Source organism: Heteronotia binoei, chromosome 15, assembly GCF_032191835.1.
Source record: "Heteronotia binoei isolate CCM8104 ecotype False Entrance Well chromosome 15, APGP_CSIRO_Hbin_v1, whole genome shotgun sequence".
In the NCBI taxonomy this organism is placed as follows: domain Eukaryota; kingdom Metazoa; phylum Chordata; class Lepidosauria; order Squamata; family Gekkonidae; genus Heteronotia; species Heteronotia binoei.
In genome coordinates, this window is record NC_083237.1 from 56344000 (window position 1) to 56368683 (window position 24684).

At 45.5% G+C, this 24684-nt stretch overlaps 1 protein-coding gene across 1 annotated transcript; it reads left to right on the forward strand.

Moving 5' to 3' along the window:
• Nucleotides 1-8478: 8478 nt before the first annotated feature.
• LOC132583625 (keratin, type I cytoskeletal 10-like) lies at nt 8479-20358 on the forward strand. The gene is made up of 9 exons (XM_060255244.1): nt 8479-9300; nt 11097-11179; nt 13059-13215; nt 14889-15050; nt 16734-16859; nt 16983-17206; nt 17956-18185; nt 18231-18392; nt 19998-20358. The coding sequence occupies exons 1-9, from the start codon at nt 8479-8481 to the stop codon at nt 20021-20023; spliced, it is 1992 nt and encodes a 663-aa protein (XP_060111227.1). The 3' UTR covers nt 20024-20358.
• Nucleotides 20359-24684: the final 4326 nt, after the last annotated feature.

A 24684-nucleotide genomic window follows, 5' to 3' on the forward strand; every position in this document is an offset into this window, starting at 1 on the left:
GCAGGCTCCCTCCCTACAGGCAAATAATGCAGAGGTTTGAAGCAAGTTTCCCCTGCTTTCCCCCCTCCTCTTGCCATCGCCTTGGATCCATATCAGTCCGGCTTCCGTCCGGGCCACGGGGTGGAGACGGTGTTGGTCGCCCTCATGGATGATTTCCGGCGACATCTGGATCGAGGCGGCTCGGCGGTATTGCTGTTGTTAGACCTATCGGCTGTGTTCGATATGGTCGATCATCAGCTGCTGACCCGCCGTCTCGCCGACGCAGGAATTCGGGGGTTGGCCTTACAGTGGCTCTCCTCCTTCCTTGAAGGTCGGGGACAAAGGGTGGCGGTTGGAGGAGAGATGTCTCGGAGACACCTACTTAATTGTGGGGTCCCGCAGGGGGCAGTTCTCTCCCCAATGCTGTTTAATATCTTTATGCGCCCCCTTGCCCAGATTGCCCGGAGACACGGGCTGGGTTGCCATCAGTACGCTGATGACACCCAGCTCTATCTACTGATGGGCGGCCGGGCCGCCGACACCCCTATAAATCTGGATCAGGTGTTGCAAGCCGTGGCGGACTGGATCAGGCTGAGTGGGCTGAAGCTGAATCCAGCGAAGACAGAGGTCCTTTGCGTGGATCGCTGCGGACTGGGAGGGGAGATCTCCCTACCGACTTTTGACGGTGTCTCACTAATACCAGTGCGCAAGGTCAAAAGCCTGGGAGTGCTACTGGAGCCCTCCCTGACAATGGAGGCACAGATAGCTGCCACTGCGAAATCCGCCTTCTTCCATCTTAGAAGGGCGAGACAGTTGGCCCCCTTCCTGGAACGTAGCGACCTAGCAACAGTGATCCATGCAACGGTCACCTCGAGACTAGACTACTGTAATGCCTCTACATGGGGCTGCCCTTGTGCCGAACTTGGAAGTTGCAGCTAGTGCAGAATGCTGCGGCCAGGCTGCTACTGGGACTACCTCGGTAGGAACATGTGTGGCCTGGGCTGAAGGAACTGCACTGGCTTCCAATTATATTCCGAGTTCGCTATAAGGTGCTGGTTATCACCTTTAAAGCCCTATATGGCCGAGGCCCTGCCTACCTTAGGGACCGCCTCTCCCCACACGTTCCCCAGAGAGCACTAAGATCTAGTTCTCAAAGCCTTCTAAGGATCCCTGGACCAAAAGAGGCCAAACTAAGAGTAACAAGAGAGCAGGCCTTTTCTGTAATGGCCCCCCACTGGTGGAACCAATTGCCGGAGGAAGTGCGAGCCTTGCGGGACTTTAATCAATTCTGCAGGGCTTGCAAAACCACTCTCTTTCTGCAAGCATATGAGGAACCCTGAAAGCGATATCTCGCCAGCGAAATACGTCAACTGAATATAGCACCTTAACTTAATTTTAGCTGTAATTTAATGTAACTGTTTTAACTGTATGTATTAATTGTATTTTAAAATTGTTTTATAAATCATGGTATACCATGTCGTGTTAGCCGCCCTGAGCCTGCTCCGGCGGGAAGGGCGGGATATAAATAAAAGTTTATTATTATTATTATTATTATCTCACTGCTAAGTAAACTTAGACACATGAATTTTTTAAAAGGGATGGGCAAAAGGCAACCGGGGCTGCCTTTTCAGGGGCTGCCAGCCTCCAGGTGGTTAGAAAAAATGAAGAATCCTCTCCGTTTGCAAAATAGTTTCTAGATGTAATATAAACTGAAACAATTTCCAGTTACAATGCAATAGTTCAGTGAAATAAAACCATCCCGTGCACACCACTTTACTACTGTCCAAAATTAATTTCTCAATAAAGTCCGACGATAAAAGAAACGGTCCAATTTCGTTTCGGATCTGAAAAATCCTTCTTCTAGGGGCTGTCTTCTCCATTCGCAGCTTCAGTAGTCTTGGAGTGTCATAATTCTTTCTACGAATTGAATCGCGATTCAATATTGACAGAAAGGAAATTGGCAATAGCGTTCCATAGTGAAATAAACATAAATTAGAGGAAGCCAGGAACACGGTGACTTGTAGAATGGAATTATGGCACCACAAGACTACTGAACCCATGAATGGAGAAGACGGTCCCTAGAATAAACCCTTCAAGGCCCTCCTGTTTGAAGAGGGAGACTGCTGAGGTAAAGTTGCCAACTCCAGGTTGGGAAATATCTGGGGGAAGACCCTGGGGAGGGTGGGGCTTGGGGAGGTGAGAGACTTTAGCAGGGGACAGTGCCATAGAGTCCTCCTGCCCAAGGCAGCCATTCTGTCTGGGGGAACTGATTTCCCTAATCAGTAACAGTTACTACTAGTGTTGCCAGCTCTGAGTTGGGAAATATCTGGAGATTTGGAGGGTGGAACTTGAGGAGGGAAGGGTTTGGAGGGGGGTGGGAATTCAGTGGGGTACAATTAGGGTTGCCAAGTCCAATTCAAGAAATATCTGGGGACTTTGGGGGTGGAGCCAGGAGACTTTGGAGGGTGGAGCCAGGAGACATTAGGGGTGGAGCCAAGATCAAGGCTGTGACAAGCATCATTGAACTCCAAAGGGAGTTCTGGCCATCACATTTAAAGGGACGGCACACCTTCCTTCCATAGGAAATAATGAAGGATAGGGGCACCTTCTTTTGGGGCTCATAGAATTGGACCCCCTAGTCCAATCTTTTTGAAACTTGGGGGGGTATTTTGGGGAGAGGCACTAGATGCTATACTGAAAATGTGGTGCCTCTACCCCAAAAAACAGCCCCCCCGGAGCCCCAGATACCTGCAGATCAATTCTCCATGATTTTCTATGGGAATAAATCTCCATAGGGAACAACAGAGTTCCCAGCAGACATTTCTCTCCTTTCCCCCCGCTTTCTGACAACCCTGAAGCGGGGGGAGGGCCTCCAAACCAGGGGATCCTCTGCCCCCACCTGGGGATTGGCAACCCTAGGTACAATGCCACAGAGCCCACCTTCCAAAGTGGCCATTTTCTCCAGGGGAACTGTTGCCAGGGATCAGTTGTAATCCCAGATCTCCAGCTGCTACCTGGAGATTGGCAGTAACCCAGGAGTAACCCAGGTCCCACATGGAGGTTGGCAAGCCAATGCTCAGCACCTGTAACAGGCAGAGCCAGCTCCTTTTTGCCTGGTCATGTCTAGCCTGTCTCCAAAACAATTGATTTGTGGTGACACAGTTAACAGTCACCACATGGAGTGCTTTTAAACTGCCTAGAGGTGCTTGGTGTAACACAGCCCTTAGCAGAAGAACGAAGAAGAACAATTTATTTGTGCTTATTAAACTCAGTCTTCAATTAGGGAAGAAGGCCATCTGCTAAAACAGATGACGGCCAAGGCCTGTGTTTCTCAACTAGTGATGAGAACATCCTCACCAATGGGTTGTGGAATGTCGATGGGAGAGATCACCAGATGATCTTGAAAGCACTTTGTCATCATTGAGTGACTATGCTTAGCAAGGGACAAGATCGTAATCATGCGTAGGGAACTTCTTGACTTCAAAGAGGTTGCTTCACCTTCAGTCAAGAGGACATGGTTGCAAAATTACATCTACCAAACTAGGCCCAGGCAGGAAATGTACAAACACTTAACGAGTGGCCCAAATAAACAGATGAACCAAAAAGAAAGATGAAAATTATTTTACCAAGACAATTGGTGCAGCGAGAGCAACCAAATATGTTGTATTCATTGAGAAGCAAACACTGAGCTTTCAGGATATTCACAAGGTTTTGGAAGGTTTTAATAAATGGGCCATCTTCACAAGAAAGCCAATCGATGAGGAAACTCTGGGTGTGCCCACCGTGGGTGGCATATGGGGTGAAAATGTTGCTTCTTTTATCAGTTGCTTAAATCTTACTTATAGTGGCACAGCCCTTAGAACAAAAGAAGTATGGGTATGTGTGTCTGTTGTTTTTTTTCCAAAACGAGCAACACCCAATAAGACCCGTAACAGCTGTACATGTCTAGCTTACATCTGTACATCTATCACTGTTGCTTCAACCTGAACAACAGCCAAACTTGGAAAAGCTTGCATTAGAGAAGGACAAAAACTAATTGGTAAATATCCACATCTTGACTTAGGAGGCTAGACTGAGCCTGTCACAATTTTTGGATATGCAACAAATAGAATGGATGAACCTGTTTTCAAGATGGTAACAACTACTTTATTAAATGACAGTCTAGCCAAGGATATACTAGGGATCACGCCAGTAATTGGAATTTTCAGGTGGGCTAAGATGATCACACTTTCAAGTTTTGTTTTCTTTAAATGCCAAGATGGAGCAAGAGCAAGAAATAGAGAGAGAAAGAGAGAGACCAGTTTCACACTAGGGCTTGTTCCGGGTAGAGAGCCCTTTTGCCCCCAGGGCTTCTCTCTGTTTTCGCACAAATTGCCCCGGAGCTGCGAGTTGGCATGCTGCTTTTTTGCAGCAAGCAGAAACCGCTTGTCAGAGGATCTCACTTGCTGCAGAATAGTGGCACGCCAACTCGCAGCTCCGGGGCAACTTGTGTGAAAACAGAGAAGCCCCGGGAGCAAAAAGGCTCTCCACCAAGAACAAGCTTAGTGCGAAAATGGTCGGAGAGTCAACATGGTTGTTGTGTATCTTATAAATCTCAAATCCTAAGATTTACATAATGTGTTCAATTCAACGTTTTGGTACAAGTAAGGGCAACAAAATCAAGATGCTCAGTTACTCCACTTGGATATCACTGACAGCAAGCCCTGTTTCCCTTGTGGCACCCTGCAAGCAGCTCCCTTAATACAATAGTTTAATGCACAATGCAACAGTTTAATGCAATAGTTTAATGCACAATGATGTTCCAAATCTCCTGTCTAAGAAGACTGTCTGGAAGCTACAGCTGATACACAATGCTGCAGCAAAACCTGGACTGGAGTAGGTTGTTGTAGAGAACACATCTCTCTAGTCTTATATTCACTGGCTTCCATTTTGCTGCTGGCTCCATTTCAAAGTTGGTATTGACTTTTATATGGCTTGTGGCCAGCATACCTTAAGGACCTCCTACTCCCATAAGAACCTACCCATTCACTCCGGTCATCTTTGGAAGCCCCAATTCAGGTGCCCCCACTATGTGAGGTTAGATGGGTTACAACCCGAGAAAGGCCCTTTTGGTCGTGACACCAAATTTGGAATTCCCTTCCCAGTGAGATCCATCTGTTTCCATCTATTGTTGTCTTCCACCATCAAGTGATGACTTTTTTGTTTAGTCCCTTACTGACTCTTACTACTACCCCTCCCAGAATGTATGCCGATGTGCTGATATGTTTTATATAATTGTTTATTTAAGTGTTTAAAATGTATTTTATATGCATTTGTATTTTAAACAATGTTTTACAACACAGTTCTGTGTCACTTTACTCCAGCCTTTGGCCATTGAAATCAAGGGACTTACTGAAGTAACTAGGATTGCCCTTCTTATGTTTGAAATGTTTGCCATCTTGGGAGCCCTGAGCTGGGTAGAAAGGGGGCATAGAGATATTTTTGATGATGATGATGATAATGATATTACTGAGACTACTGGAAATTAATTAAACTAAAGATCGTGAAACTTCATGCCACTGCCCTCCATTATGTTATTAAAATTGCTGTATAACTTAGGAACAATTAAAAAGCACATTTTAAAAAAAAGCAAAATACAACCTGCAGCAGGTGTTTGAATTGACAAGCTTTTGGCACTAGAGCGGATGGTTCTTTTTGGTATAGTCTTTTGATAAATCTATCGTGTCCAGGGCTTTTTTTGAGCAGGAATGCACAGGAACGCAGTTCTGGCTGGCTTGTCATCAGGGGGTGTGGCCTAATATGCAAATAAGTTCCTGCTGGGCCTTTTCTATTTAAAAAGTCCTGATCATGTCCATTAGTCCTAGGCAGGGGTCATTTTGTAGAAAAATAGGTTGTGGCACTCATTAGCATTTGCTGTCCCCCCAGCCAAAAGCAACCGGATGTAAGAAAGGAGAGCCCTGGGTGAGTGAGGCCTGCTTGGGCTGGCTAGAGATTTAGCCAGCCCAAGCAGGACTTGCTCATCTGGGGCTTTCCTGGCCCACTCCGCCCCCCAGTCAAAAGGCCAGCAAGCCACCTGCTGCCCAAAATCACATAAGAAGTAGAGAAAGGGTGGCATGGGCTTCTCCGGGGGTTAATGAGGGCTGCTGGGGGTGTGGCAAAGCCCCTGGTGGCTGTCTGGCTGCCCACTCTCCTAATCCAGGGATTGCTATGCAGCTGCACTTACTATTCAATGACAAGGTAGGTGGGGAGGAGGAGGAGGGGCATCAGAAAGGTTCAGGAGCTGTGCTCCTGTGAGCTCCTGCTGAATCTGAGGTCTGGTCCTAGGCTATGGTGAATGGCAACCAGGGATGTCCTGATTACCAGAGTTGTCATTGCACTGGCAGCAGGAATAGAGTTTGGTTGGTTTAGAGATTTTTATAACTGTGTTTCCAATAAAAAATGACCAAAGCGGATAAGGATCAGAAAATAAAAATATAGTAAAATGATACTATAAATATTCAGTCCCATCATGCATGAAATCAAAAAGCTGTGTAATAACAATCATGCTACAACTCCACATCATGTGTAGCAATCACAACAAAATCCAGAAAATGCTTCAATAGTTAAAATGTCAGATCCCAAAGCCTCGTGATAACAGACATTAAAACAGTGAAGAATTTTCTGACTGAATACAGAGGGAGAGCAAAGAAGCTAAGGAAAAGCTAACCGAAATAAAAAAAACACCTTCATTTGGTTTAGTCAGCAGAGATGGTGATCAGAGGAACCTCCTGGTGAAGTTTGCTCCATATTCGACCATGGAAAAGCACAGACGTGAGTAGCTACCTGCTTTGTTTTCGTTGGTAGAGACATGGCAGCAGATCAGCGGATGTACATTTCCCATAGCACTATCCTGCTTAATTGAAAACAGCGTGACTTGTCCGTTGTATGTTCTATTAGAATCCGTCTGAGGTAGATTTTGCATCATAAAAGGACAAACATGAGTTGCACTTCACAATAATTTTCTTCTAATTTTGTATGCATCGACTGCCACCCAAACAAAGCAAACAAAACCACCAAGTTCCTTCGTTAATTAAAAATACATTCTCACCCTGCTTTACAATCGCTTTCTTGTGCTGAGTCACATTTTCATAAACCCTCCATGCAAAATGCCTAATTGTACATCGTAACCAACTACTGGGCTGTTTCCCTTGGACCAGCAAGCTTCCTTACCCAGCCAGAAAACAAGCCACAAGGTCATGCCATTCCACAATTAATCTGTGAATAATAACACAGAAGCTTGAGGCAAGAAGAGCACTCTATAGTTCTTTACATATGACCCCCCTTTAATTAATTGTCATATACGCTCTCTCTCGCTCTCTCTGGATTTTTATGTGCATGTGTGTGTATGTGTGTGCACCTGGAAGTCATGGCAACCTCTGGTGACTGAGCCCTACTGGAGAGCCTGGAGGATATTCAGAGAGGTGGCTGAATAAAGCCTGCCCCTGTCTTCCTGACTGCTGGTATTCCCAGGAGGTCTCCCATCCAAGTACTTGCCAGAGTCAACCCTGCTTAGCTTCCAAGATCTGATTATATCAGGCTTGCCTGAGCTATCCAGGTCAAAGTGTTCTATGTTCTTTCCTGCGTTCTAGATTTTTTTAAGAAGATGGTTCTGAATTTTGGAGTGGAAAGTCGGTTGCAATGGTGTTCTTCCAAGGTGCATACAAAACACAAAAATAAAATAATTACCTGGGGAAAAAACCCATGAAACTGATGAGGTGGAAGAGGCATTGTTTCGTTGTTGTTCTTTTTGACAGCATTATACACACACACACATTCATTTTAAATCACCCATGAACTTTCTAATAAGCATTGATTTTTTTGGGGGGGGGGGGAGATGAGGTCTTATTTTCTCCTTTCATTTTATTACAGAGAGTTTGTGGTGTGTTTTTCTTTCTTACCTAAGCATTACGAACAATGCACTGAAATTCTGCAAATGGAATAGGTTACAACTTGAGCATGCAAGACGAAAGAAAAATGGAAATAAAGTGAAGATGCACCTGTATCTCTCTTGCAGCAATGCATTCTTTGAACTAAAACTCCTTGAGTGTGACAAAACCCAGGAATGTATTTGATTACCTTGGATAACTTAGGGGGAAAAACTCCCTTCGCAAAGAAAAAGGGAAAGGGAAAGAAAAGTGAAGATGCACCTGTATCTCTCTCGCAGCAATGCATTATCTGAACTAAAACTCCTTGAGTGTGACAAAACCCAGGTACGTAGTTGATTGCCTTTGATAACTCAGAAAAAAAAAACACCTCCCTTTGGCAAATCATTTTGGCGTAAACAATAGGATTGGCAAATGCTTTGGGAAAGACCAGGAACACCCATAGTGGCAACTCCCATGATGAAAGGTATAAATGAGGATCAGCTGGGAGAAAGCATTTGCAGTCTGATCCCAAATTCCAGGCTGTGCAGCTGAACTGGGGCTTTTGTGGGGTTTTGGATTCTAAACACCTTTCATTATGAGTTACGGCACCAAAGGATCCTCGAGGGGCAGTGGTGGTAGAGTTAGCATAGGTGGTGGCAGCGGTGGCATAAGCAGTGGAACTTGCATTGGTAGTGGTGGCAAGAGTGGTGGAAGCATCGGTGGTGGAGGTTTGAGCGGCGGAACTTGCGTTGGTGGTGGAAGCATTGGTGGTGGAGGTCTGAGCGGCGGAACTTGCGTTGGTGGTGGAGGCATCAGCAGTGGAGGTGGTGGAAGTATCAAAGTTAGAGGCTCATCTTCAGGATCCTCAAGAGGATATTCTGGAAGAAGCTTCGGTGGAGGTTCCAGGACTTATGGTGGAGGGGGTGGATTCAGCAGTGGCAGCTGTGGAAGAATAAGCAGAGGGAGAATCTCCTATGGCGGCAGCTATGGGGGTGGAAGCAGCTATGGCGGTGGAGCTAGCTATGGAGGTGGAGCTGGCTATGGCGGTGGAGCTGGCTATGGTGGTGGACTAGGTTATGGCGGCGGAATGGGCTATGGTGGTGGTGGTTATGGCATGGGTGGTGGTGGCATCGGCGGTGGCTTTGGTGGTGGCAGCATGGGTGGCGGTGGATTCAGCAGTGGTAGTTTTGGCAGAGGTGGCTTCGGTGACAGTGGCCTCCTCTCCAACAATGAAAAGTCAACCATGCAGAACCTTAATGACCGCCTGGCCTCTTACATGGACAAGGTAAAAGGCCTGGAAGAAGAAAACAACCAGCTGGAGATCTTAATCAGAGACTGGTACCAGAAGCATGGACAAACTGAAGGGCCAAGGGACTACAGCGGCTACTATCAACAAATTGATCAGCTCTACAATGAGGTAGATGACACTACTTTAACAGATACTGTAATAATTTAGAAATTTGGGCTTCATTGTATTGTTAAACTGAGCAACTTTTAATGGGCATAATTTAATGTACTATAGAATTTGCTCTCATTTAATGCTTAGGATAGAGTGCAGGTATTTTAAAAATCCATGGCTATCCCATACTTTTTCATTTACAACAAAAGAAAGAAAAGCTTCCATAGTAATCGTGTCTGATGAAACTGAGTGATTTAAAACTGCATTTGTTGATGAAATTGAGAACAGTATTCTTCAGGTAATTCACTGTACATTTTTTAAAAAGAGGCAATGAGGGGGAAAAAGAAGAAGCAACCAGTGGCTGCCCTTTTGTCTTATGTGGGATTTGCAGTGAAACTGGTAGAAACTCGGGGAAAGAATATTCATTCTCTGTCTGATTTACTCCCAGAATGCTAATATATCCTTACTTAAACCTGAAGTCCTAAGTTCCAGTCACTGTCTACTGTTAATACAGACCAGTAAAGGCCTCATTTTCACAAACAGAAGATGAGAAAGTCTGTGTCTTAGTTGTACTACCTCAGGTGGGATGAAGCTGATGTGATAGAATAAGAGCGTAAGAGAACCCGTGTTGGATCAGGCCAATGGTCCATCCAGTTCAGCACTCTGGGTCACACAGCAGCCAAAACTCTGGTGCCATCAGGAGGTCCAACCAGCAGGACACGCTTAATATGATGGAACATCACTTCAGATGAGTTCCCTCCTGCCATCTGAAGTGGTACAGGACAGACACACTTGTCTGCTGTTTGTGTGAGCTAAGGCTAACATGATAACATGTGATGTGATGAAACCACACAGCCCAACCAATCTTATTTTGGGACACCTGATTTTGATAATTTGTAATAGCTGAAGGGACTTGTTCAAGGATTGATAACTAAAAAATCAACTGCTTAAAATACCTGTGGTGGGTGATTACTTCACCACATACATGCCATGGTTGATAAGTCCAAGTACAGAAGTTTGGATTTAGTGTACAACATAGAAGAAGAAGACTGCAAATTTATACCCCACCCTTCTCTCTGAATCAGAGACTCAGAGCGGCTTACAATCTCCTATATCTTCTCCTCCCACAACAGACACCCTGTGAGGTGGGTGGTGCTAAGAGGGCTCTCCCACCAGCTGCCCTTTCAAGGACAACTCCTGCGATAGCTATAGCTAACCCAAGGCCATTCCAGCTGAAGCAGAGGGGAATCAAACCCAGTTCTCCCAGATAAGAGTCTGCACACTTAACCACTACACCAAAGTGACATACAGTCTTTCAAGTCCATTGCAATGATTACTGCAATGTATTACATTGCAGTAATACATCTCCACACAACTACCCCGAGCTAGTATATTACAGATAATAGTAATTCTGACCCACCCTTCAACAGGGTGTGGATTATGAGCCATGACGAGTCTGAGAAAATTCCACAATATCTAGCAGGAAGAAATAATTGCTTGTGTCTGAAACTAACCATCTCATCAATAGATAGGCAACAGTTAAAGATCATCCAGCCCCTAAAATGAAGCAACCCATCAATCCATGTTACACCATCTTAAGTATGCACCCCAATATTTTTATTGCCATCAATATGCACTGTGTCCACTTGCCCACCCCCACAAGTGCAAAATGGATGAATGTCAAACACCGGAAGTTCAGAAAACAAGTTAAGGAGACAAGGCAGTCTACATTTCTATGGTGTTCTGTTATGCAATAGCCATTTTGGAGCAGCCAAAGGTATTGAATGTCAACTGTTTCCCTCCTTTTATTCCAGCTTTGTGCTGAAACCAACGATTACAATAAACTCCTGCTGAATATTGATAACACCAGGATGACTGCTGATGATTTTAAGCTAAAGTGAGTACAGAACTTCTCCTTCAGATCTAGCAGCCTTGGTCCATTTCATTTCAGAAATGAATTCTCTTAAGGAAAACATATAAGTGGCTAATGGTGCAATCTGAAGCACAATCCTACTGGAGGGTGTTCAGCAGGCCTTACTCCCACAAAAGTGCCCTATAACATCCTAAGTACAAAGACAAAGCCAATAATAAAATGGCTGAAAGCAATAAAAACAAAGTATTAAACAGGATGCACATTAATTAATTAATGCAATTTCTAAAAACTTATGAGAAGGGAAGCATCATACTGCATCCTAAATTGGGTTCTTCTAAGGTTGCCATCTTCCAGGGGTGCCCTGGAGTTCCTCTGGGAGTGCAACTGGTCTCCAGACTATGGAGATCAGTTCCACTGAAGGAAATGGCAGCTTAATGTGGCAGACTCTGTGCAATCACTCTCCCTCCCCAAAATCTGCTGCCCCCGGGCTCCACCCCCCAAATCTCCAAATATTTCCCAAGTCAGAGTTGGCAACCATAGTCCTGATAGGCTTGTTTAGAACAGAGTTTGCAGTGTATCATCAAAAGATAACCAATAAAAAACCAGGCTAATTGCATGGGCTGATAGACGAACCTTGGAATAAGGTCTCTGCTCACTCTCTCTGATAAGATATGTTGCTCCCATCTAGGGGTTGTGCACTGGGCTAAATCCAAACTGGGGGGAAAAAATCTGAAAGATACCTTATCTGTATTTTCCAGATGTTCCTTCAGCCAGATATAGATTGGGCTATTTTTCGGCTATTCAAAACAGCCAAGCCCTGAAAAACTCCAAAAAAAATAGTTGGGATCTTTGGGACCACTGGATAGTCAAAGCTGGAGGGTGTTTAAAGGGCTTGCAGTCCCTTTAAATGCCTTCCAGGTGAACTCACAGCTTGGAGAAGGTGTTTAAAGTGGCTATAAGCCCTTGAAATGCCTTCAGAGTTCACTCACCAAGTCATGGCTTGGAAAAAGCATTTAAAGAGACTCGAATCCCTTTAAATGCCTTTCCCCCCTCCATTGAAACCAATGATGGATGGGGGCACCTTCTTAGGGGCCCCATAGAATTGGAAACTGATTACAGTTTCAATTCTTAGCTCATTGCTGTCCCTGAACAAAACATACTTTAGCATCTAACCACCAAAACGAAAAGATACCTGTGGAAGATACTGCAAGTTTTTGTCTATAATGTACAGAAACCTGTCTGCAACTAAATGCGAGTTCCAGGACAAAGGACTGATACTTTAAAGAACAGATTATATATTAGACTAGAATGGGGTGGCCAACGGTAGCTCTCCAGATGTTTTTTGCCTACAACTCCCATCAGCCCCAGCCAGCATGGCCAATGGCTGGGGCTGATGGGAGTTGTAGGCAAAAAACATCTGGAGAGCTACCGTTGGCCACCCCTGGACTAGAACTATGCATCTGTATTCACATACAAAAGTAAAAGTTTCCCTATGCCTACCCGAATCTCAACATATTAAATAACAAGTAACCAGCATAGCCAGTTTTATAAGTGGAAGTCAACTCAGACTGGCTTTTTCAACAGATGGGTAAACTGGTTTTCAGATGCTTCTCTACCTATCTGGAGGATAACAGAAAAAAACCTTCCAGAAGCAAATTGAGCCAGGAGTTTGAGGCTAGGGTGGTCAGAAAGCCAGCTGAATATTCATAGAGCCCAAGGCAGGTTGACTTGTATTGACTTGAACATACCGAAAAGGTCATGTGAATCAACTCTTTTGATAATACACTAAGAAAAATGGCTTGATTATATGGGAAACAAGAATCACAGTTATATAACAGAAACAACATTTTATGAAGACTATTAGTAATGGATCTCCCCTCCACACGCTTTTTTCTGTGGCTAGGTACCAAACCGAAAGTGGTCTCCGTCAGAATGTGGAGGCTGATATCAATGGACTGCGCCCTCTCTTGGATCAGCTGACTCTCAGCAAGTCTGATCTGGAGATGCAGTTTGAGTCTCTTAGAGAAGAACTGATCTGCCTCAAGAAGAACCACGAGGAGGTAAGAGCTCCAGAACAAAAATTCAGTATATTGAATACCCTGTGAATTTCCTTGCGTCATAAGCAGCCACTGTGGGCACAAATGTCCAAATATTTATGAACACAGGAAGCTGCCTTATACCGAATCAAGCCATTGGTCAAAGTCAGTATTGTCTACTCAGACTGGCAGTGGCTCTCCAGGGTCTCAGGATCACTCCCACAATTTGTGATCAGTATACTTCTGCGCTCACAGGCACAAAAATGCTTTCAGGGTTCCCATTGTGTGCCTTTTGCACCAAGCAACTTCCTTCTTTGAAAAAAAGGTACTTCACTTAGTGTATGTAAAGCTCACAAATAACCTGTGTGAAGAGAAGTAACAGTTTTCAATTGTAGGTTCAGTTCTTCTTGAGAAAGTGTAAAAATGCAACTCTTCAACCAGCCTTGTTCTCTCACTCAAAGGGCCAATGTGTGCATTAATATTCTTTTCAGTTATGGAGATTAATATCTCCATATGTGAAGGAAAAGAGAACAAGCATGTCTCAGGATCCAAGAAGTATAACGTCAAGGGCCACACAGAGGCCAATCACTGTTATCAGATATTTTCTTGCCATTCCGTCTTTTGGCCATATTCTGAGCGGTCATGCCCAAGCTTTTATTCCATGCCTTATGGTCTCCTGAGTTCAGGACCTACAATGGGCTGGAATCCCAAAACCCTAGGGCTGCCAGCCTCCAGGTGGGACCTGGGGACCCCCCCCCCCCCCCCCCCCCCCAGAATTACAGCTCATCTTCAAAGTACAAAGATCAGTTCCCCTGGAGACAATGGTTGCTTTGGAGGGTGAACTCTGGCTTTTTTTTTAAAAATGATGGAACCCACCCTGTGCCTGCTTGTGGGAAGGGCAGGATAAAAACTGAATTAATTAATTAATTAAATTGTACCCCATTGAGGTCCCTGTCCTCCCCAGGCTCCATCCCCAAATCTCTAGGAGTTTCCCAACCTGGATCTGGCAACCCTACCGTCTGTCCCCCCCACGTCTCCCCACCAGTGGCCAAGTGGAACCTGACAACCATACTTGGTTGGAAGGAAGCAAGCATCTATTTCTTGCATATCAATATCAGGGGTTTCCAACATGAGGCCCGGGGGCCAAATCAGCCCCCTGGAGGGGTCCTATCAGGCCCTCAAGCAACTCACTATTGTCTGCTTCCTTCTCCCTCTCTTGCTTCCTTCTGCATCACAACTTGCATTGCCAGGCTTGCTCAATCGTACAGGAGCTACAGAGCAAAGCTCCTCCCTTGGGGAGGAAGTGTGGGAAGGAGAGCTAGCTTTGCCAGGCTCTCTCAATTGCACAGCAGAGCTACTGAGCCAAGCCTCTCTTCCTTCTGTTGGCTGAGGCTCAACAAGCCAGTGAGGTGGATTAGGTTGAGCGTGTGTGTGTTTGTCTGTGTTCTTTATAAAGTTTATATCTCCCCTACCTGGCATTACATTTTATGACACGCATGGCCCAGCCTGACAAGGTGAAGATCCATCCCTCATAACAAATGAGTTGGACATCCCTGTTCTAGATTCCGTTTTCTCTTCTAATGTTCTGCTTTCCCTCTACCCATTGTTTCATAGTCCGATGCGCTAGCAATGCATTTTTTTAAAAAATGGTATTTATTGCTTTCATTTTATGATATATTATCTTTCCGTTCTTGCAGGCCCTGAGAGGACTGCAACACCAGTCCGGTGGTGATGTCAGTGTGGAGGTGAACGCTGCTCCTGGCATGGATCTGAAGCAACGTCTTGATCAGCTCAGGTGTGAATATGAAAACATCATTGACCAGAACCGCAGAGAGGTGGAAAGCTGGTATGAAACCAAGGTAAATGGAGCGTTTGCCTGTACTCTCTTTGTGGATGGGTGCAAAAGTAGAGGTTGATATAGGAGCCCAAGAAATAGTCTGATGTTCTCCATAGAAATAATAACAGATATCAGACTTTGGTAGGGTGGCATGAAAGGGGGGTGGGACAGGGACACTAGCCAGTTCATCCTTTTCTAGGGTTTCTACTGGTAATGACTGCAGATTTCCTGGGATTGCAACTGATTGCCAGGCAACAGAGACCAGTTCACCTGAAGAAAACGACCTCTTTGGAAGGTGGACTCTATAGCAGTATACTCCACTGAAGTCCTTCCCCTCCCTAAACCCTGCCTCCTTTTTGGTAGAAAAAGCCCAGCAGGAACTCCTTTGCATATTAGGCCACACCCCCTGACACAAAGCCAGCCAGAACTGCGTTCCTGTGTGTTCCTGCTCACGAAAAGTCCTGCTTGCATGTCCCTCTGTTTGACATCCCCGAGGCCACAGCTGCTAATATCTCCTTGCCAAGTCCTAGCTAAACTTGTCAACAAAGGTTAACAAAATCCAAGCAGCTGATTAAAAGATACAAACTGCGCTGGGAGGGGCCACTTAAAGCAGAAAAGCAGCGTGTGCATGAGCAATGAGAAGTTGTCACTTTTCCTCGCATAGGATCCTGACTATGTTCCACAAGGCCTGTAAGACGACACTATTCCAGCTTGCCTTCGACTAGTTAATAAATACTGTACGCCATAGAAATGAAATAGCATCAAATGATATGAGCACCTGACTGTTTTGATGTTTTAATTGTAATTTAATTATGATGTATTTATGTGTTATTTATGGATATTGTGATTTTATGGGTTGTGAGCCACCCTAAGCCTGCTTTGGCAGGTGGGGGGTGGTGGTGGCGGGATATAAATCTAATTGAACCTAAACCTAAAACAACCTATGTGTTTATGCACATATGAAACTTTGCAGGGGGCGGGGATTATGCATTTGAGGAGAGCAATTTGGAGGGGGGAAGCAATTTAGGGAGGGAAGAGTCTCACCCTGCACTTCTCCACTCTGTATTAACTTCCATTGAAGTGGTTTTTCTTTATATTTAACAGACATCAGAGTTTCTCCTGGTGCACAAAATATCTGTTTCTGGGACTTAGTTTGACAACAGAAAGGCTGGTTTACAAGGCCAAGCTTAACTCAGTGCTAAACGGTTACCAGAAGTGTTCCCTCTAAGCTGAGTTAGTGTGAGCTAGCTTACAGTTTTATAGCCTGCTTCTTGCACATTTTTGTTTTAACTCAGGAAAAATGGCCCCAGAGCAAACTGATTTATGCAGGAGCTCACAACTTTAATTGCCAGTAGCTCACAAAGTAGAATTTTCTTTTGCAAGGCCCCACATTGGTTACCGTCCTGATGCTACAGGTCCAGAACTGAGAAGTCAGGGCTTTCTTTAAGATAGGGCACAGAGGCATCAACAAAGCCTTCTTTGTGTATCTAGGACCTTATTACTGCTTACTTGCAGGCTTTGTTGATGCCTCTCTGCCCTAAGTAAGCAGTAATAAGGTCCTAGATACAGAAAGACAGGTAGAAAGAATACTTAGCTATGGCTGATTTCTAGTGCGATCTTAAGCTTGTTGTTTTAGCTTCTTTCTTCTCTTCACAAGGTCTGTTGTGACCCCATAAATCATACAGCCATAATTTGTGCCTTTTAGATGGAGGAGGTCCGCCAACAGGTCACTTCAAGTGGCCAGGAGGTCGATTCCACCACCCAGCAAGTTTCAGACTTGAGACGGGAGTTTCAGACACTGGAGATCGAGCTGCAATCCCAGCTCAGCATGGTAAATTGCATCTTAGTTCCCATTGGCAATGGCCAAGATTGTCTTCTTGTCTCCTTCCCCTGGACAACTTCTCAGCTTTCAGAATTTGCCTCCTTCCTCATTGTGTTTCTTTCCTAATCTCAGATCCAGTCTTTGCAAAACAGTCTGGAAGACACAGAACGCCGGTACAATCTGCAGCTGCAACAGATTCAGACCCTGATTGAGCCAGTGGAAGGAGAACTGGCCAGTATTCGGTGCGAAATCGAGAACCAGAACCAGGAGTACCAAATGCTCCTAGGCATCAAGACACGCTTGGAACAGGAAATCGCTCAGTACCGCCGACTACTCGAGGAAGGACAGCAAGAAATGTAGGTTGACAGAACGTCAGACAAGTGAAGCCGTCTTGGCAGCAAACCACATACGGTAGTTCTGTGAACAAAAATAACCAAGAACCTCCACAAATGCTGCTGCTTGAATATTTGCAATAACAAGTTGTCAATGAGCAGACTTGCTAGCGTTTCCATTATACGTATTGCAGCTAGGTATCAAGGAGGAAAAGAAGCAACAAGTTGATTAGTGAACATATAATACTACTTTATGAAGGTGCCACTGAATTCGACCTTTGTTTGGTTGATTCAGACCCACACGGCTACCCGTCTGAATCTACTTTATATCGAGTCCAACTACCAGTCCTTCTAACCCAATCCTGTCTACTACAGACAGCCTCAGCTCTCGATGGACTCAGGCAGATGTTTACCTCAAACTAAATGAAGATATTGCATACGGACAAAGTTTAGAAGTTGAAGCTCAATCAACAAGTTGGGTTACCAACCTCTAGGTAGTACCTGGAGATCTCTCTCTATTACACTTGATCTCCAGACGATCAAGATCAGTTCCCCTGGAGAAAATGGGCTGCTTTGGGTTCTATGGCATTATATCCTGCAGAGGTCCCTCCCCGCCCCAAATCCCCCCCTCCTCAGGCTCCATCCTCCAAAACTCCAGGTATTTCCCAACTCAGAGCTGTCAACCCTAGACAACAAGGCATGTTCTACTATAGCGTTGTTTTTCTGTGTAGGGATTTGTCATGCTATTTATGGTTCTGTTTTTCCTTTTTCAGCGGATCTGTCGGAGGAGGATATGGAGGAGGATACGGAGGTAGCATGGGAGGAGGAAGCATCGGAGGTGGCGGCAGAATCGGCGGAGGAGGCATCAGTGGAGGAAGCATGGGAGGAGGAAGCATCGGAGGAGGAAGCATCGGAGGAGGCCGAATCGGAGGAGGAAGCATCAGCGGAGGAGGCATGAGCGGAGGCATGAGCAGTGGCGGCATGAGCGGAGGAGGCATGAGCAGTGGCGGCATGAGCGGCGGCATGAGCAGCGGTGGCATCAGCGGAGGAGGCATGAGTGGAGGCTCATGCAGCCCAATTGGCGGAGGTAGCCAAATCGGCGGAGGAAGCATGAGCGGAGGAGGCATGAGTGGAGGAATGTCAAGCGGTCACATCGGAGGAGGCGGTGGCATTAGTTCTTCACGGTCTCACTCCAGTTCACATTCCTCAGGTAAGGCTAAAGGACTGCCTCAAGTACAATTCCACCTCCCTCCCCCCCCCCTCAGTTTTGTTTCCATTATTCCTCCTCTTCTCAAACAGTGGGGTCATTAACTACCACAGGTTGCATCTATTATGACAAAGTTCCTTTATCAAAGCATCTCCCTGTAGGGCAAAAAAGTGCAAACTTTTGGTATGTGCAGGAATTATACTTGTGCCAAGCTGACTTTGTACATCAGCTCCCAGAAACAGAAACTAGCTATGACCACTGAGCACCTGCACACTATATATGTACCTACAGTCATCATATGTGAACATCTCAGAGCAGTTTGTCAACGTTTTCCTATACATTTCTAATAATTTGTTAAGGCCAGACCACAGCAATTCCAATTAGGATTGCAGGCCCAGGGTTTCTAAATTCAGTTGCTGGCATTGCAGGTGAAACTTTGACTGGAAGAAGCTCAAAACTGGAACCTGAAATGCTGTGAGCAGATGATAATGCACTGTTGAATGTGCCTAGCCTGAAGGCCAGACTTATAATATTTATACCAGGCCTGGTGCATCTAGAGGCTTCGTAATAGCTGCTAATTCCTGCTCTTGCGCACTCCTGTTCTCTTCTGTGCTAGAAGAGGCTTCTGAAGCTTGAGCAAACAGTAGTACATTCTCCTTGGTTTCATCTTCAGACCATACAGTTCTTGATTTAACATCATGTAAGAATCGCTAGCTCCATGTAAGAAATTCATTAAGACGGAGGAAGGCCATAACTTAAGCAAGGCTATCTTGCAAATTCTTTGTACAGGTCTAGAAACACTGTTAGACTTCTTGACATGTTCTTTTTCTAGATTGGATTAGAATGGGGAATAATCTCTTGAAGAAGCTGGGTGAAAGATAGGGTTGCCAATCCCCAGGTGGGGGCAGGGGATCCCCTGGTTTGGAGGCCCTCCCCCCGCTTCTGGGTCGTCAGAAAGAGGGGGAGGGAAATGTCTGCTGCTATTATTCCCTATGGAGATTTATTCCCATAGAAAATCATGGAGAATTGATCCGCGGGTATCTGGAGCTCTGGTGGAGCTGTTTTTTGGGGTAGAGGCACCAAAATTTCAGTATATCATCTAGTACCTCTTCCAAAAATACCCCCCAAGTTTCAAAAAGATTGGACCAGGGGGTCCAATTCTATGAGCCTCAAAAGAAGGTGCCCCTATCCTTCATTATTTCCTATGGAAGGAAGGCATTGAAAAGGTGTGCCGTCCCTTTAAATGTGCAGGCCAAAACTCCCATTGGAGTTCAATTATGCTTGTCACAGCCTTGATCTTGGTTCCACCCCCAAAGTCTCCTGGCTCCACCCCCAAAGTCTCCTGGCTCCACCCCCAAAGTCCCCAGATATTTCTTGAATTGGACTTGGCAACCCTAGTGAAAGACGAAGTGGAGATGAGTGTTTTGCAGATAGTTTCCCACTGCATTATAGGACAATACTTTCTGAGAAAATGGTGCAAAATTTAGGAAGTTTGAAAGCAAGAATGACATACTAGTATGCAATATACTCTGCAACAGTCTAAAATCCTTGGCATTTGTACATTTAATGATTTAGCTATTCCCTGGTCCTTCTCCTTTCTTTCAATAGGACACGGAAGGAAATCCATGGATTAACCAGTTGCCGTATGAAGACGCTCTGACCCCAAACTCTACAAATAGTTCTGCTGATAAAGAAAGAGTGCCGTCGCTGATGTTCTCTGCAACACAAACCCACAAAATAGACAGGATTCCCTTGTCCAGCTACCTGACTTCGCCATCTCTTCACAGAAGTCTATCGCAGTAGCTCCCCTAATTCCCCATCCTGCTAGTTTCTTCCGTTCTTTAATGCTCTTTCTAGCAGAACATCTTCTCGCTTTACTTTTTTACCTAGAATGGCTGACCGCTCAGCCTTCTAATGTTGATGAGGGTTGTCTAATAAAGCTCTGTTACTGCTTGATGCAATCAGAAAACTCTGTCTGTCCTGTAACGGTTATTTCTGCAAACCAACCACTTCCAAAATTAGGACACACACACAGAGAGTGGCAGGCTGATGCTTCTGCCAGCCATAGATGGCAATCTCTAGCTGCTCAGACTTCAAGGGTTTGCACCAACATGTCCAGCGGGAGAGTGACATGATCCACTGCTGACAGTAGTGCAGCCGGACACACAATTTCATAACATGGGGAGGAGTGGTGGTTCAGTGGGAGAGCATCTACTTGGCACACAGAAGGTCCTAGGTTAGTCCTCTGCTCCAGTTTAGAAAGATTAGGTAGTCAGTGAGGAGAAAGACCTGAGACCCTGCAAAGCTGCTGGCAGTCTGAGTAGACAATATGGACCTTGATGGAGCAAAAGACCAAAATAAGGCAGTTTTATGTGCTCAATATAATGGATTCTGGTTATCATTATTATTGTCGTTGCGCGTAGTATAGCCAGGAGATTCTAGGATTGCCTGGCAGTCAGAAGTTCTAGCTCTTTTAGTGTAATGCTCCACTAGATGGCAAACCAGACTAGTTTTTAAGGCAAGATATTTTCAGAGGTGGTTTGCCATTGCCTGCCTCTGTGTCATCACCCTGGTATTCCTTGGAGGTTGCCCTTCCAAATACCACCCAAGGCCAACCCTGCTTAACTTCCGAGATTAGGCTAGCTTGGGTTATCCAGGTCAGGGCCTGGATCCTGGTGTTTGAAAATGATGCATGAACAAGACAATCCATGCACACATCAGGAAAGTGTGCATGTGTGGATTTAATTTTCATGTACTGTAAGGAACTAAAGGATTCAGTATGCCAATGTGGGCCACATGACCAGGGTACCTTATTGTCTTCCACTGTAGCAACTTGTTCAATAGATCTTCTTACACTAAGGCCTGGTTTCCCAAGTCTGAATGACTCATTGATTAAATACAGACTGAGCTCAACTCCCTGTTTAGCCACCAGAACATGTTTGGGAACATGTCTGGGAAAGATACTGCTCATCTTTCCCGGAGAGCCGGTTTGGTGTAGTGGTTAAGTGTGCGGACTCTTATCTGGGAGAACCGGGTTTGATTCCCCACTCCTCCACTTGCACCTGCTAGTATGGCCTTGGGTCAGCCATAGCTCTGGCAGAGGTTGTCCTCTCCAGCCCCACCCATCTCACAGGGTGTCTGTTGTGGGGGAGGAAGGTAAAGGAGATTGTGAGCCGCTCTGAGACTCTTCAGAGTGGAGGGCGGGATAGAAATCCAATATCATCATCATCATCATCATCATCATCATCATCATCATCATCATCATCATCATCTTCTTCTTCTTCTTCTTCTTCTTCATATGCAAATGTTTGGGAAAGATACTGCTCATATGCAAACTATACATATACAGGCTTGGACTTGAAATTGAGGACCCTTCTTTGGATTTTTAATTCTCTCTCCTTAATTAACGCAACAGAGGTTTTAAATATTGATCACATTACCTATCCAAGATAATTAATGATGTTATTTTTTTTTTCAATTCCTGTAATCACATAGTGTATGTTAAATAGCACACTAGACACCCATCATTCTTCTAGGTTTGCCAATCCCCAGGTGAGGGCAGGGGATCCCCCGACTTGAAGGCCCTCCCCCCACTTCAGGGTCATTAGAAAGCAAGGGAGGGAGGGAAATGTCTGTTGGACACGCCATTATTCCCTATGAAGACCGATTCCCATAGGGTATAATGGAGAATTGATCTCTGGGCAATGTTCCCTCTAAGCTGCCGAGCAAAAATTCTACTTCATGAGCTACTGGCATTAAAGTTGTGAGCTACTGCATGAATTCGTTTGCTCTGGGGCCATCCTTCCTGAGCTATGACAAAAATGTGTTAGCTGGAGGTTAAAAAACTGCTCTAGCTCGCACCACTTCAGCTCAGAGGGAACACTGTCTGTGGGTATCTGGGGCTCAAGGGGGTGGTTTTAAAGTAGAGCATAGCATCCAATTCCACCTTCTCAAAACACCTTCCAAGTTTCAAAAGGATTGGACCAGGGGGTCCAATTCTATGAGCCCCCCCAAAAGGTCCCCCCATCCTTAATTATTTCCATTGGAAGGAAGACATTTAAAAGGTGTGCGGTCCCTTTAAATGTGATGGCCAGAACTCCCTTCGGAGTTCAATTATGTCACAACTTTGCTTCTGGCTCCACCCCCAAAGTCCCCAGATATTTATTGAATTGGACCTGGCAACCCTACATTCTTCCCTTGCCTGAAGATCTCCTGGAAATGTGACGATTAATCTCCAGACTACATAGATCATCCCCTGGAGAAAACTGCTGTTCTGGAGAGTGGACTCAATGGCATTGTTTCCCTCCCCTCCCCCAAACCCCGCCTCCTCAAGCATCACCTCCCAGTCTCCAGGAATTGAGAGCCAAAGGCAGGCAGAAAAAGCGGGGCTTTCAGAACTTGCAAAATCTGACCAATTTATTAGAGCTTCTGCCTCCAGAGACTCCGGCTCTAGAACAGTTGGAGCCAATGTTTGACAGGTAAAAATCTGGTTTTGTAACACTCCTACATTCTGAGATGTTGCTATGCTCACCCCAGCTCTAGAGGGCAAATTACTTGCATTGTTTGCATCACCAAAATAATGCTGATGATGCATAGAAAAACTCTAGTTTTGCAGGTTTTAGGAAATCAGATTGTGAAACAGAAATGAAAATCAGATTGTGAAACTCTGAATGTTATTGCAATTCATAATGACAAAAAAGGAAAAGGAACAAGAAGCCAAGGTGGACCCACATTCAGTATTGAATACAATTACAGAATCACTGGGTGCATTCACACTGCACTAAATAATGCATTTTGCAACTGGATTTTTGCTATTCTTACACAGTGAAAAGCCATGTGCGTAGTGTGAATAAACCCACTGTAATTTTCTTGGATCTTACAGAGGACCACGACTATGCCATTTGCAATTCTACAACACAAATCCCTGTGTTTCATTTGGGATGTTTCTCTCCTGCCCACATAATGCTGCTCTATAACCACCCATTCTAGAAATCAAGCTATGCTCAGGGGCGTAGGGAGGGGAGGGCGGGGGGGGGGGCGGGTCGCCCCAGGTCTGGGGGGCAATGCCAAGGGGCCCCTCAGAAGCCGGCTGCCTGGCGTCCCGGCGGGAGGTTGCCATCCACGGCTCCTTGACGTCCTGCAGCACATCGCTGCCGCTCTGTTCCGTTTCGCGCCCCTTTGCGCTCCGGAACATGGCCGCCGTCCTCGTGAGCCACCCCAGCCATGCGCGCCTCTTTCCCCGCCGGGGAAGACCAGCGCCGCTTTCTGCCGCTCCTCTGCGGCCCGCCCCTACAGGGCACGTTGCCGGCAGCCGAGGCAAGACCCGAAGTCATGCCGGCTCCGGAGGACGCCTCTTCGATGCTGCGCCGGCCGCTTGTGGGAGCGTCGTCCCCCGTAAAGGCGTCCCAGAAGCGCCTGTCCATCTCCTCGCGCCGCTCCTCTGTTCACGCCGCGGCTTCGTGCCTGAGCCGCTGCGGCGCCGTTCTCCTCGTCGAGGGAGGAAGAGAAAGGAGGAGGGGAGGGCAGTTCTTGTAAAGAAGAGAGGCAACAGGAGGAAGTTCAAGAGGGAAAAAGGTTTGTTTGTTTTTTTTAAAGGTATAAAGAAAGGTATATATAAAAGGTATACAGGAAGGGATAAGAGGGAAAAATAAAGAGTAAACAACGAGGAAAAAAGCTTAAAGGGATAGGAGCCTATCCTAGACCTTGCTCTCCCTGTCGAGGCAGCAAAAAGCCTTGAACATTTCACTAAATATAGATTTTTATTTGTCAACTTGAGCCTGGAGTGTATCTTGGCAATGAATGATGGAGCTGGTGAAGGCCTTTGGCTTCATTTTGAATCAGTGACGAAAATAATACTGGAGGTCCCCAGCTCCCTCCAACTGCTTATTGGCTGCCCTGAACTACCTGAGCTAGAGATCATTGTTGCTTAAGTTAATCAGTGCTGATGGTTTATGGCTATTCTAGTAAAGGACAAGTACTCCCATGTGCCCAGTCATTTATTTTCTATTTAGGCATTTCCTTTGCTTTTATTGACTTAGAAAGATATGAATTCTGTGCTTAGAGTAGGGTCCAAGAACTAGTCTGCAGTCAGACAAGGTGGTGTTATTTTGGAACACATCATGCTTACTTGCTCTCATGCCTTTATCTTGTTGCCTCAAATTCATTTCCCACACATATGTCTCTGCCTGGCTTCTCCAATACATTTATACTATAGAAAATGGTGGTGGTAGTGACCTCTAGCAGCCACCTCAGTAAGGGCCTTAGTTAGGACAGGCAAAGCAGGGGAATAAGAAAG

Excerpts from the sequence above, each read along its gene's own strand:
- LOC132583625 (XM_060255244.1), top strand. The coding sequence starts at position 8,479 with ATGAGTTACGGCACCAAAGGATCCTCGAGGGGCAGTGGTGGTAGAGTT. Across the intron at positions 15,051-16,733 it reads AAAGCTGGTATGAAACCAAG|ATGGAGGAGGTCCGCCAACA; the intron begins GTAAATGGAGCG and ends TGTGCCTTTTAG. Across the intron at positions 16,860-16,982 it reads TGCAATCCCAGCTCAGCATG|ATCCAGTCTTTGCAAAACAG; the intron begins GTAAATTGCATC and ends TCCTAATCTCAG.